Below are 15173 nucleotides of genomic sequence, written 5' to 3'. Positions count from 1 at the left end.
GGAGCATGATAATGTGTGAAAATAGAATGTGTACATGTATGTGTAACCAGGTCACCATGCTGTACAGTAGAAAAAAAAATTGTATTGGGGACATAACTATTAAGAAAATAATAACAAAAAAATAGACCATAATATGAATTCCAAAAAATAATAAAATAATCTATTATTTTTCTACTGTTCTGATGATTATATTTTGAAGAATCATGAAAGAACAAAGAAAATTTTTTAAAAATTTAAACTCTTACCAAATAAGGATATTACTGAAAAGAGTCAACAAAAGTATTAGTAATTCAAATGATCTTAAATAAGATGTAACTGGAACTAAGGAAATCTTTCTTCTAGTAATAAGTCCTACATAGTCCAAGCTGTGAAAATTCACTAGTTACAACATGAGTAACTTTTAATAATTTCTGTAACTGAATTTCATAGTTATTTCTCTCTTGCTTTAAGAATCAAATTCTGGAGTTCCTGTTGTGGTGCAGCGGAAACGAATCCGACTAGGAACCATGAGGTTGAGGGTTTGATCCCTGGCCTCGCTCAGTGGGTTAAGGATCTGACGTTGCTGTGAACTGTGGTGTAGGTCAAAGATGTGGCTTGGATCTGGCATTGCTGTGGCTGTGGCATAGGCTGGCAGCAACAGCTCTGATTGGACCCCTAGCCTGGGAACCTCTATATGTCGTGGGTGAGGTGCTAAAAAAAGACAAAAGACAAAAGACAAAAAAAAAAGAATCAAATTCCTGCAGTTTCCATTGTGGCTCAGTGGTTTATGAACCCGACTAGTATCCATGAGAATGCATGTTCCATCCCTGGCCTCGCTCAGTGGGTTAAGGATCTGGCATTGCTGTGAGCTGCAGTGTAGGTCATAGATAGACGCAGCTTGGATCTGGCATTGCTGTGGCTGTGGTGTAGGCCAGCAGCCGCAACTCTGATTTGACCCCTAGCCTGGGGACTTCCATATGCTGCAGGCGCAGCCTTTAAAAAAAAAAAAATCAAATTCCTGAATATTTTTTCTGGTAGAAACTGTTTAATTATTATTAGAGGTAGAGCTAGATAGTTTCTATATTTGCTGAAAAAGAATTTCAATAAACATTCAAGTACAAAAGCTTTAAATATAGACACTTTCTTCCTCATGCAGATGTTACGAGAAAAAGTACCATACATTATTTGTGTAGAACACATAGTATACATTTTAGAATATTTAGTGTACATAAATAGTTGTAATCACAATCATATAAAATTCTATGTAATGGTTTTATAGAGCTTCCTACAACTCCGCCTTATTTTTATTGCAAACAATTAAGAAGGCTGAAAAATATCTCCATCAATTTTAGGACAGAAGGTTTCTTTAAAGAGATTTGACAGGTGTCACTTTGGGGAGATCTGGAATCATTTGGAGACTGGATCCAGGTTTATTTGCTTTCATTGTTCCTTTTACAGGTTGCTGACTGACTTGTAGCAATTTCAGATATACTGGCTGGTCTGCCCTCCATTCCTCTTTCCACTCAGAAAGAAAAGCATCTTTTTCTGCCTTGGAGGAATAATTCTCTCTGCAGTGACGTTAAGCGATGCCTATTTCAAAATGCATGAATCAACTCTTATCTGAAATGAATTATTCATTCTCTGATTTCTCAATATCTTGTTGCTTCAGTGGCTTCAATCACAGTGAAACCAAAGGGCATGGCTGAATTCAAAACAGAATCAACAACGATCAGCCTTCCGATTTCACACATGTTCTCTAAGCTCTACACATAGCTTTGTCGGAGAGGCCGAAGTCATTCCGAAAGCACTGATTTCTTTCTCCTTTAGTAGGCTACTTTAAATATTAAGTATTACTTGCGACTATAAATAAACAAGTCTCTTCTCTGCCTCACTCTTTTTACCTGAGGCCAAACACATTAGAACTTTCTTTTCAGATTAATTCATTAGCCACCAGACAGTGGTGTATTATTTGATTACTGTGTAGTTCTGGACACTGTCCCATGGTTCACTCCCATTTTCTCCATCCCTGTTTTTATTTAGTCCTGTTCCTTCTCGTCCTGTCCTTCTGTGGCAAAGTGCCAGGGCTCTTGAGAAACTCCAGGAATGACCCAGCTGATCTGGAGCCAAAGGACTTGTCCCTTCTGCAGGGACTGCTGCAGGGGAAGGGACCAGGAGGGGTGAGGTTTACAGGTTGGAGGCCAGGAAAGCTTAAGCCGAGTGTGCACAACAGGAAGCCGAGTGACTGGTATCAGCTGATTTGTTTGCTATCTATCCTTCCTAAGTGCCATTAAGTAATAAGATGGGTGTAATTGGCTGAGCACCCTAAATGCAAATGTCTGTAAGGTGAAGTGTTTTAAGTCAAGGACTGCTTGTGTTATGTGCTTACATTTATGTAAGTGTATTCCTTTTTCCACAATGCTTCAGGCAATTTCCAGTAAGAGCACATTACCCTGCTTACAAACAGGTGGCCCCTGTGTACTCCTGACATGGAGAGAAGTGGCTATGCTGTGACATGAAAATGTCTTGAAGAATGTGAAATTTTAAGGCTGATTTGAGATGTCTGATGCATGAATACACAATTAAGTTAATTAACACAGCTAAAGCCTTAAGTACACCATCCTAAACCTTGCGCTTATTACTCTTATAAGGTAATGAAGTATCACTCAAGCAGCAGCATTTAGCATGAAACTTTTTTTTTTAATTTCCACTTTCTCTATTTGAAAAATTTGGCAGGTGTTGATAAAACTTTAAACAGACAAGATAATTCCCCAAAGGAAAGACTATTACTTTTTGGAAGTCTCTGTGCGACGTCCCAGTGAAAGCAAAGTATGAGGTGTTTTCCTCATTGAGGGCTAAATATCCTTGTATTCGTTTTGTAAAGAAATGTTTGTACAGATTGGAGTAGCAAAATGCAAAGGAGTTAATTGCCCCAGTAAAATTTGGACACACTTGCTTTCTAGGGGTTGCTAGAATACAAATGTAACTATCAGCATTCATTATTTAGATTAATTGGTTTCCAAAACAACTGTGACAGTTATAAATAAAATTTAGAAACATTCAGTTAGGAAAATGGAAAATAAAAAGACGAAAATAAATGGAATTTAAATTGCTTCAGAAAGCATTTGTCTATGCAGGAATTTAAGAGGGAAAAAGAACCAGGCACCTTGTTTAGGGATTTTTGTGTATCAAAAATATTTCAATTCCAAGGATGATTTCCAAACTTACATTAAATCTAAAATAAAATCTGAATTGCTTTCCCATGGCAGGGCAAATAAAAAAGGTTTTTGCAACGGATTACTATTTTTTAAGGTAGTATTAAGTATCTAAAATGAGTAGAACTAATTCCTACAATAAGTCATGTTTTCTGGATACTGTGTCTAAGTAGAGAACAACACAGAATTATGGTCTTTCCATTTCATGTGTCAAACAAGCTGGCCAATTACATCACAAAATGTGGCAAAAGTGGCTTCCCACGGTTGCCACTGATACTCTTGGAACTTGGTAAATAAATAAGGGAAAGGAGAGAAAAGGAATGCAGGAGTTAGAAAAGCAATGACCTAGAATACTATGTGCACAGTAAGTTGCAGAATTCTTGGTACTTTGGGTTTGAAAAGAGAAGAACATTATGACACAGAATAAGAAATCTTCCTACTTAAGCTGCCAGGTCAGGGTGCCCTCCACCAATTCTGTAAGAAAATTTGAAGCATTACCTTTGGCTACATCAGTGGCCCAGGTCATAATGTGATCCATGTCCATCTCTTCACTTCTGTTACTGTTAATGTAATCATAGAGTGATCCCAGAGAAGCATATTCTGTTTGCAAAGGAAAGATAAGCATATCATTAAAACCAAGGCACATTTCGGAAGCAAGATTTCATAGTTTCATTGGGAAAACATGTTAAAGAATTTAACAAAAGACATCAAAAGCCTAGAAAATTTGTTCCATACTGTGCTTTCTACAAGTTAACATCATCCTGGAAAGAAATCTGTCAAAGGCAATACCATTAACAGAATGAATGATGAACTTCAGCTAATGAAACAATCAAAATCAGGAGTTTGGGATTAAAGTGTATACACTACTATACATAAAATAGATAACCAACAAGGACTTATTATATAGCACAGTGGACTATAGTCAGCATCTTATAATAACCTATAATGGAAAAGAATCTACATATACACACACACACACACACAGTGTGTGTGTGTGTGTGTGTGTGTGTGTGTGTGTAATTAAACCATTTTGCTGTACACCTGAAAGCAACACATTGGAAATCAACTATTTTTCAATAAAAATTTAAAAAAGCATTTTGATAGAACTGAGAAACACAGAGGTGTTGCAAGAATGTATTTGAAACAAAGGCAGGCATGAATATAGGTATTTCTTTTAAAAACTTTCATCAGATACATAAGGTGAAACATATAAGGCAGAGGGTTTATGTGACAATATAAGCAAATCAATATCTGCTGCCTCAGGATTTGGAAGAGCCCTTTAGTTTTTAAGCACAAAAAGCCAAGAAAATAAGAAAATTCCTTAAAAATTGCTTTTAGATATAAATTAGTATCATAAAATTCACCTACTTTAAGTGCACGATTTGATGATTCTTTTTGTAAACTTAGAAAGTTGGGCAACCACCACTACAATCCAATTTTAGAACTCTTCCGTGATCCCAGATAATTCCCTTATTCCCACTCATAGTTAATCACCACTCTCAACCCCAACCCTGTGATCAGTTTTCTCGCCTTTTCTAGACGTTTCACATAAATGGATCTGACTTCTTCCTCTTTGTATGTTTTCAAGACTCACTCATGTCATAACATGTGTCAGTACTTCATTCCTTTCTATTGTCGGATAATAGTCCACTGTATGGATTTATTTATTCATTGACTGATAGACATTTGGATGGCTCCTAGTTTTTGGCTATTACAAACAATGCTCCCAAGAACATTTGTGTTCACATCTTTGTGTGGAAATCTATTTTCACTTCTCTTGAGTAGATTCCTAGGAGTAGAATTGCTAGATCATATGTTAGGTTTATCTTTAACTTTTTAAGAAACTCTCAAACTGCTTTCCAAGGAAGTTGTACCTTTTTATTTATTTATTCATTTTTGTCTTTTTTGCCATTTCTTGGGCTGCTCCCTCAGCATATGGAGGTTCCCAGGCTAGGGGTCCAATCAGAGCTGTAGCCACCGGCCTATACCACAGCCACAGCAACGCAGGCTCCTAGCCACGTCTGCAACCCACACCACAGCTCACGGCAATGCCAGATCCTTAACCCACTGAACGAGGCCAGGGATCAAACCCATATTCTCATGGATGCTAGGCGGGTTCGTTAACTGCTGAGCCACGATGGGAACTCTTTTTCCCTAAATTCTTTTTTTTTTTTTTTGTCTTTTTGCCATTTCTTGGGCCACTCCCGCAGCATATGGAGGTTCCCAGGCTAGGGGTCTAATCGGAGCTGTAGCCGCTGGCCTATGCCAGAGCCACAGCAACGCAGGATCCGAGCCGCGTCTGCAACCTGCACCACAGCTCACGGCAACGCCGGATCCTTAACCCACTGAGCAAGGGCAGGGATCGAACCCGCAACCTCATGGTTCCTAGTTGGATTCGTTAACCACTGCGCCACGACGGGAACTCCCATGATAAGTTTTGAAATGAGGCAAAGTCCTTAAACTTAGACCTTCTTTCCCTCCCTCCCTTTCTTCTTTCTTTCTTTCTTTTTTTATTTTTGGCCATACCTGCAGCATGTGGAAGCTCCGAGGGCAGGGACTGAACCTGTGCCACAGCAGCAACCTAAGCCACTAGTGACAATGCTGGATTCTTAACCCACTGTGCCACAAGGAAACTCTAGACTTAGATGTTTCTTTTCTCTTTTTTCTGTCTTTTTGGGGCTGTACCCGCAGCATATGTAGGTTCCCAGGCTAGGGGCTGAATCAGAGCTGTAGCTGCCGGCCTACACCACAGCCATAGCAACTCAGGATCCGAGCTACATCTTCAACTTACACCACAGCTCCCGGTAATGCCGGATCATTAAACCACTGAGCAAGGCCAGGGATCGAACCCCCGTCCTCATGGATACTAGGCGGGTTTGTTAACTGCTGAGCCACGATGGGAACTCCAGGTGTTTCTTAAAACTGGTTTGGCTATTCTAGGCCTTTTGCATTTTTATGTGAATTTTAGGATCATCTTGTCAATTTCTTACAAAAAAGTCTGCTGAGATTTAGATAGGAATTGTTTTGAATTTGTAAATCAATTTGGGGACAACTGCCATCTTGACAATATTGAGTCTTTCAAATGATGAACATATAATCTCTCCATTTATTCAGATCTTTATTTTCTCTCAGTATTGTTTTGTGCTTTTATTACACAAGTCTTATGTTAAATTTAATACCCAAATACTTGTTCTTTTTGATAGCAGTGTGAATGGAAATAATTTTAAATTTCATTTTTAGACTCTTCATTCTTAGTATGTAGAGATACAAGTGATTTTTATATATTGATCTTGGATTCTTGTGACCTTGCTTATTAACATGTCTATTAGTTTTGGTATTTTTTTGGTGGATTCCTGGGGTTTTCTGATTCTTACAGAATCACATCATATAGGACAGTTTTACTTCTTTCTTTCCAATCTAGATGCCTTTTATTTTCTTTTTCTTGCCTGGTTATATTGGCTAGAACCTCCAGTGCAATACTGAAAAGATGTGGTACAAGCAAACCTCACTCTTGTTCCTAATCTTAGAGGTAAAGCATTCAATTTTTCACCATTAAATATTACATTAGCTGTGGGTTTTAACAGATGCTATTCATCAGGTTGAAAAAAATTCCCTTTTATGTCTAGTCTTTTGAGATTTCTTATTATAAACGAGTGTTGTCTATCCCAAATGGCTTTTTGTCTTTATTCCATTATCCAGTATGGTGTTTGACATTAACTGATTTCAGATAAGTCAACCTTGTATTTCTAGGATAAATTCCATTTGGTTGTGGCACATAATCCTTTTTATTGGTGGCTGCATTCAGTTTGTTAATATGGAGTCAAGGCTTTTTGCATCTGTGCTCAGAGCGGATACTGGTCTGTAGTTTTCTTACGTTTTTGTTTGACTTTGGTATTAGGATAATATTGGCCTTATAGAACAAGTTGGTAAGTGTTCTTTCTTCTGTCTTCTGAAAGAGTATGGGATGGACTGGTGTTATTTTTTTCTATAAACATTGGATAGAATTTACCAGTGAAATAATCTGGGTCTGGGCTTTTCATTATGGAAATACTTTAAATTATGAAATCTGATTACTTCACTTTTGATAAGTCTGGTCAGATTTTCTATTTCTTCTTGAGTCAGTTGTGATAATTTGTATCTCTTTAGGGATTTGTTCATTGCATGTAAATTATCTAATATGTTGGTATAAAATTGGTCATAATATTCCAATATATTCCTTTTAAACTTCTGTAGGGACCCCCATGCTATCCTTTCCTTCATTCTTTTATTATTTATACTTGTTTTTTTTTTTTGTTTTTGCTTTTTAGGGCTACACCTGCAGCATATGGAGGTTCCCAGGTTAGGGGTCTAATCAGAGATGCAGCTGCCGGCCTACACCAGAGCCACAGCAACGCCAGATCTGAGCCAAGTCTGCAACCTACACCACAGCTCATGGCAACGCCGGATCCCTTTCCTTCATTCTTGATTTTGCTAATTTTGTATTTTCTTCTTTATTGGTTCAATCCAGTTAAAGTTTTGTTATTTTTAATGATATTTTCAAAGGCTAAATTTTTAGTTTGGTTTTCTCTATTATTTTTGTCTTCTATGTTATTACATTCTACTCTAATCTTTATTATTTCCTTTCATTGGCTTGCTTTGGGTTTATTTTTTTCCTTTTATAGTTTTTCAAGGTTCAAACTTAAAGATCAATTCTAGACCTTTTGTTTTGACATAGATATTTAAAGTTAATAAATTTCCCCCTTATAACTTTATCTACCACCTATAATTTCCATATGCAGCATTTTCATTTTCTCTCTGTCCGAAACATTTTTTTTCATTTTCTTTTTTTTCTTTTTCTTTTTTTTTTTTTTTTTTTTTTGCTTTTTAGGGCCATACCCACAGCATATGGAGGTTTCCAGGCTAGGGGTCGAATCAGAGCTATAGCTGCTAGCCTACAACACCGCCGCAGCAATGCTGGATCCAAGCCGCATCTGCGACCTACACCGAAGTTCACAGCAACGCCAGATCCCCAACTCACCGAGCGAGGCAAGGGATCAAACGTGTATCCTCAAGAATACCACTAGTCAGATTTGCTTCCCCTGTGCCACCTTGGAAACTCCCACCTGTCCAAAACATTTTATTTATTTATTTATTTATTTTTTGTTTGTTTGTTTTTGCTTTTTAGGGCCGCATTCTTGGCATTAGGAGGTTCCCAGGCTAGGGGGGTCCAATTGGAGCTACAGCTGCCGGCCTACACCACAGCAACTCAGGATCCAAGCTGCTTCTGCGACCCACACCAGAGCTCAGGGCAATTCCAGATCCTTAACCCACTGAGCGAGGCCAGGGATCGAACCCACAACCTCATGGTTCCCAGTTGGATTCGTTTCCGCTGAGCCACAATGAAAACTCCTATTTATTTATTTTTTATTTTTTTAGGTAGTTCCCAGGCTAGAGGTTGGATCAGAGCCACAGCTGCCGGCCTATGCCACAGCCACAGCGATGTCAGATTTGAGCTGTGTCTGTGACCTACACTGCAGCTCACAGCAATGCTGGATCCCTAACCTACTGAGCAAGGCCAGGGATCGAACCTGTGTCCTCATGGATACTCGTCGATTCATTACCACTGTGCCACAACAGGAACTCCCTGTCGGAAACATTTTAAATCCATTGTGGTTTCTTGACTGATTGAGTATTTAGAAGTATGTTGTTTTATTTCCAAATATATGGGAATTTTCCAAGTTTCTTTCTTGCAAGGATTTCTAATTTAATCCTATTTTGGTCGAAGAACATTTCACTCCTTTTAGATATACTGAGATTTATTTCATGGTTTAACTCATCATGTATGCTAAGAATGTTTTAGTGCACTTGAAAAGAATACATATTCTTCATTAGGTGGTGTGTTCTCTATATGTGAGTCAGGTAGAGCTGGTTGAGAGTGTCAAGTCTGCTATATCCTTGCTGACTTTCTGTCTAGTTGTTCTATCAATTATTTTATTTTTATTTTTTTATTTTTTTTTTGTCTTTTTGCTATTTCTTGGGCCGCTCCTGCGGCATATGGAGGTTCCCAGGCTAGGGGTCGAATCGGAGCTGTAGCTACCGGCCTACACCAGAGCCACAGCAACGTGGGATCCGAGCCGCGTCTGCAACCTACACCACAGCTCACGGCAACGCCGGATCATTAACCCACTGAGCAAGGGCAGGGACCGAACCTGCAACCTCATGGTTCCTAGTCGGATTCGTTAACCACTGCGCCACGACGGGAACTCCCTGTTCTATCAATTATTGAGAGTGGGGTACTAAAACTGGTTATTGCTTTGTTTCGTTTTGCTTTTTAGAGCACCAGTGGCATATGGAGGCTCCCAGGCTAGGGGTACAATCGGAGCTACAGCTGCCGGGCTACACCACAGCCACAGCAGTGCGGGATCTGAGCCGCATCTGCGACCTACACCACAGCTCACAGCAACACTGGATCCTTAACCCACTAATCGAGGCCAGGGATCAAACCTGCAACCTCATGGTTCCTAGTTGGGGTCGTTTCCATTGTACCATAATGGGAACTCCAAAAACTGGTTATTGTTGAATGGACTATTTCTCCCTTAAGTTCTGTTAGTTTTTGCTTCATGTACTTTGAAGACCTACTGTTAGCTGCGTATACATTTACGATGGCTATATTCTCCTGATCCTTTTATCATTATGAAATTAGAAAATTTGCTTTTTGTTTGTTTTGTTTTTTTAGGACCACACCCATGGCATATGGAGGTTCCCAGGCTAGGGGGCTAGAGCTGCCGGTCTACACCACAGCCACAGCAATGCCCAGATCTGAGCCACGTTTACAACCTACAATACAGCTCACAGCAACACCAGATCTTTAACCCACTAAGCAAGGCCAGGTATCGAACCCATGTCCTCATGTATACTAGTCAGGTTTGTTAAGGCTGAGCCACAGCATGAACTCCCAGTATGTCTTTTCTTAAGTCTGTTTTGTCTGAAATTTGTCTAGTTACTCTAATTCCCTCATGGTTATTGCTTGCATGGCATGTCTTTTTTTCTATCCTCTTACTTTCAACTATTTGTGTCTCTGAATCTAAGCTGTGTCTCTTGTAGACAGTATATAGTTGAATCTTGTTTTTTATCCAATCTGACAATATCCATCTTTTGACTAGGGTGTTTAGACCATTCACAATAAACGTGTTTACTGATATGGCTGGATTTATTTTCGCCACCTTATTTTCTGCAAGTCTCCTGTCTTTCATAGTCTTTGGTTTCTCCTTTGCTACCCTCTTCTGTGTTAATATTTTTTATTTATCTTTTTTTAAGTCCTCAGTTGATTTTTTTCTATATTTCTTTCTTTCTTTTTTTTTCTTTATGCCATTTCTTGGGCTGCTCCCACGCATATGGAGGTTCCCAGGCTAGGGGTCCAATCGGAGCCATAGCCACCAGCCTACACCGGAGCCACAGCAACGCAGGATCCGAGCCGAGTCTGCGACCTACACCACAGCTCACGGCAATGCCAGATCCTTAACCCACTGAGCAGGGGCAGGGACCGAACCTACAACCTCCTGGTTCCTAGTCGGATTCGTTAACCACTGCGCCATGACGGGAACTCCTTTTTTCTATATTTCTTGAGTCAACTTTTTTAGTGGCAGCACAAGGGAGTATAATAATTTAGCACAATGTACTTCAGATTAATACAACTTTAATTATAGTAAAATATAAAAACTTTTCTCTAACATAGCTCTATTTCCTCCTTCATCACTATGCTATGACCATGCTATGACTATGCTATGACCACAGTGTGTATATATATATATATATATATATATATATATATATATATATATATATATACACATAGTCTTTTTGCCATTTCTTAGGCCACTCCCGCGGCACATGGAGGTTCCCAGGCTAGGGGTCTAATTGGAGCTGTAGCCACCGGCCTACACCAGAGCCACAGCAATGCAGGATCCAAGCCGCGTCTGCAACCTGCACCACAGCTCATGGTAACGCCAGCTCCCCAACCCACTGAGCAAGGCCAGGGATCGAACCCGCAACCTCGTGGTTCCTGGTCAGAGTCGTTAACCAGTGCGCCATGACGGGAACTCCTGTATTTATATTTTTAAAGTCAGCAAAACACTGTTACGATTGTTGCTTTTCACAATCTTATATTTTTGGAGATGTTAAGAAGAAATGAGTTCCCGTCGTGGCGCAGTGGTTAACGAATCCGACTAGGAACCATGAGGTTGCGGGTTCGGTCCCTGGCCTTGCTCAGTGGGTTAACGATCCGGCGTTGCCGTGAGCTGTGGCGTAGGTTGCAGATGCGGCTCGGATCCCGAGTTGCTGTGGCCCTGGCGTAGGCCGGTGGCTACAGCTCCGATTCGACCCCTAGCCTGGGAACCTCCATATTCCGCAGGAGCGGCCCAAGAAATAGCAAAAAGACAAAAAAAAAAGAAGAAATGAGAACAAAAATATATATGGATTCTTTTCTGTTAACCCACACATTTATCGTTTCCAGCACCTTTATTTCTCCCTATGGGTTTGAATTATTATTTCGTATCATTTTCTTTCTGCCTGAAGGGCTTCTTTTACTATTTCTCACAAGGAAGGACTACTAGCAACAAATTCTCTCGTCCTTTATTCAAGAAGGTCTTTGCTTTGCTTTCATTTATAAAGGTAATTGTGCTGGACACGGTTTGTTTCTTTTAGCACTTTAAATGTCTATTGCTGGAGTTCCCATCGTGGTGCATCGGAAATGAATCCAACTAGGAACCATGAGGTTGCGGGTTTGATCCCTGGTCTTGCTCAGTGGGTTAAGGATCTGGTGTTGCTGTGAGCTTTGGTTAGGTCACAGACTCAGCTTGGATCCTGCGTTGCTGTGGCTGTGGTATAGGCTGGCAGCTGTAGCTCTCATTTGACCCCTAGCCTGGGAATCTCCATATGCTGCGGGTGCGGCCCTCAAAAAAAGCAAAAAAAAAAAAAAAGTCTATTGCCTTTTGGCCTCTGTTGTTAGTCACTTCCTACATCTTGTTCCCTTGTATCTGAGAAGTTGTTTTTCTCTTACTACTTTCAAGATTTTCACTTTATCTTTATCAACAGTTTGACCATGATGTATCTAGGTGTGGGTTCTTTTGCATTTATCCCACATAGAGTTGGTCAAGTTTCTCAATTATGTAGATGAATGTATTTTTATCAAATTCAAGTTGGTTTTTTTGGCCATTATTTTTTCAAGTATTTTTCTATTTTCTATTGTTATATTTTTCTACCCTTCTTTTCTCCTTTCTCTGCTGTTAACTGGTATACCTGATATTAGTACATAGTTTCTGTACATCTCTTAAATTTTTTTTTTCTTTTGAGATTGAATAGATTCTACTGATCCAGTTTTAAGTTCACTGATTTTTTTTTCTGCTATCTCAAATCTGATGTTATATTTCTAGAGATTTTATCACTTCAATTACTGTCTTTTTCAACTCCAGAATTTCCATGGGATCTTTAAAACCTTTTTTTTCCCCACTTACTTGATGAGACTCTCTATTTTTATTCATTGTTTTCATACTTTTCCTTGCTTCTTTAGTTCCCTTTACTTCTCTAAACAGATTGATACTTTGAAATCTCTGTATGTTAACTCCAATATCTGGGGACACTTAGAAACGACTTCCACTGATGGCTTTCCTTCCTGAATATAGATCAAATATTTTTGTTTCTTTACATGTCTTATAATTTTTTTAAAAAATTGAGCAGTTTGGATAACGGATTGTAGCACCTCTAGATTCTGACTCCCCCTACTCCAGAAGTTGTACTTTATATTTTGTTTGTTTAATAATTTGCTTGGGCTAAATTTATGAAATCTATCTACCCTACAGTGTTCCCCTAGTGATGTCCATGCTCAGTTGTTGTTGTTTGTGTTTATTTATTTATTTATTTATTGTTGATCATATATTTATTTTTGTTGCTGTTTTTAAATCTTGTTTTTATTTCTAAGCCTGGACTTTTATAGGACCTGTCTTATATCTGTATAAGTAAATGATCAACCAATAATTATACACAAGAAGTGCTTAAATACCCTGGGCTGAAAGATTTGTGTGCTAAGTAGTGAGAGCACATTCGAAATTCACCCTAGTCTTTACTTTCCACTAGGCCTTTTTTGCCTCCTTTTCATACAGCCTCAGGGCTAACAGTGAGCATGGAGATGGCTTGGGCCCTCTCCAGTCTGCATATGTGTGCAGCCTCAGCCAGGAATGCATTTGCCCCAGTCACAACCCTTTATTCAGGCTAGTAGAACTGTTGGCTCTCCCTGCTCACCTGCCACCAGGATTATCACTTCCACTGACAAGGCTGCTGGATGCAGGCATTACCCATTGTTCCCAATCTGGTGAGCACCCTTCAGCTATGGCCTGCCTTTGGTTCTGACTGAGCTGGGATGGGGGGCAGGTAAAAAGAACGAGAACAACCCCTGCCAAGAGCACTGCTGACTCCCACTACCATTACCCAAAGTCAGCAGTTTTTCACACACAAACACGTCTCAGATTGTTGTTAGCCTTTGGCCAATTTCCAGAGGGCCAAAATTTTATCCAGATTTATAGGTGCTTTTGGAGAGAGGATTTGCTGACCTCGTAATTCATCTATAGCTGGAAGTCCCTCCCAGAAAACTCCCTTTTATATTAAAGGCCAGTTTGGAGAAAGGATGAGCCTCATTTTAGAAGGCTGAGAATTAACCCACTCAAGTTTAATGATTTATAATTTCAGTGCCATAATGATAATGTCCACATTTTCAACAAATAGCTTTTAAGAATTTCTCCTCTTTCTGAAAACATAAGGCAGGAATAATATTCTGAAACTACAGTCAATTCATGCAATTAAATGTATTTATGAGAATTTATTCCTTGAGAAAAATAGTAGTGCTTATAACAAAACATGAATTACCTCAGTGATAAGACTCACATTCCCATTTTTTTGTTCTTATTTAATTTTTATCTTGACATCAAAGTTATGTAAGAAGAATCAGCCAAATAGCATAAAACTACAAAAATAATCTTACGTGAGTAAAGGAATGGCAAGCAAGTGAAGAGTTTGAATTTTACTATAAAATAGGAGTTCCCGTCATGGTGCAGTGGTTAACAAATCCGACTAGGAACTATGAGGTTGCAGGTCCTATCCCTGGCCTCTCTCAGTAGGTTAAGGATCTGGCACTGCCATGAGCTGTGGTGTAGGTCGAAGACTCGGCTCGGATCCCCAGTTGCTGTGGCTCTGGCGTAGGCCGGCAGCAACAACTCCGATTAGACCCCTGGCTTGGGAACCTCCGTATGCCATGGGTGCGGCCCTAAAAAAGACAAAAGACAAAAATAAATAAATAAATAAATAAATAAATAAAATTTTACTATAAAGTAGTTCGGTCCAATGTAACAATAAATGCATTGGTAGTCTATACTAATAGGTTAATAGGTAGTATACAACCAAATACTCTAGACAATTAAGCTGCTTTCTATAAATAAAAAAAAAATCTCTGGTGATATACCAAATAGTTCTGCATTACTAAAATAGCACTTGGTAGACGACTGCTTCATATCCTTTAAGAGGTACTGTGGATGCCAAATATAAAGCAAAATTCACCTTCATCACCAAAAAATTATCCCTCAGAAAAAAGTGGGAAACTTCATATTCAGATACTTCTAAATTTTCTCATATTATAGGGTGCCCTCTCAATTACTTTATTTTAGGTCTTTTGGGCTTTGTTTTGTTTTGTTTTGTTTTTTTGGCCACACTGGCATCATGCGCAAGTTCTAGGGACTGAACTCACCCCACAGCAGTGACCTGAATCACAGCAGTACCAACTGGATCTTTAACCATTAGACCACCAGGGAACTCCTCAATCACTTTATTTGGAAGAACAAAACATATTTGCGGAAAAAAAAATCTCTAAGCCTGAGATTACATCAAAGCTAGTTTTTAAAGGCTTACAGAGGTCACCTGTATGAATAAGAAACTACAACTACAAAAGAGACAACCAAA

The 15173-nt window shown here is 39.2% G+C and overlaps 1 protein-coding gene across 4 annotated transcripts in view; it reads right to left on the bottom strand.

Annotated features, from left to right (window-relative positions):
• Positions 1-15173, bottom strand: part of MAP3K20 (mitogen-activated protein kinase kinase kinase 20) — a 204979-nt gene that overhangs the window by 91421 nt on the left and 98385 nt on the right. For all 4 annotated transcript variants that reach the window (XM_047772900.1, XM_047772902.1, XM_047772899.1 and 1 more), the window contains exon 4: positions 3690-3791. In XM_047772900.1, the coding sequence (XP_047628856.1) occupies positions 3690-3791 (102 nt within the window). The remainder of the gene's footprint in view (positions 1-3689; positions 3792-15173) is intronic.

The sequence above is a fragment of the Phacochoerus africanus genome, chromosome 3 (genome assembly GCF_016906955.1).
Source record: "Phacochoerus africanus isolate WHEZ1 chromosome 3, ROS_Pafr_v1, whole genome shotgun sequence".
NCBI lineage: Eukaryota > Metazoa > Chordata > Mammalia > Artiodactyla > Suidae > Phacochoerus > Phacochoerus africanus.
The sequence above is the reverse complement of the archived record's forward strand: the minus strand, read 5'-3'. Positions and strand labels throughout refer to the sequence as shown.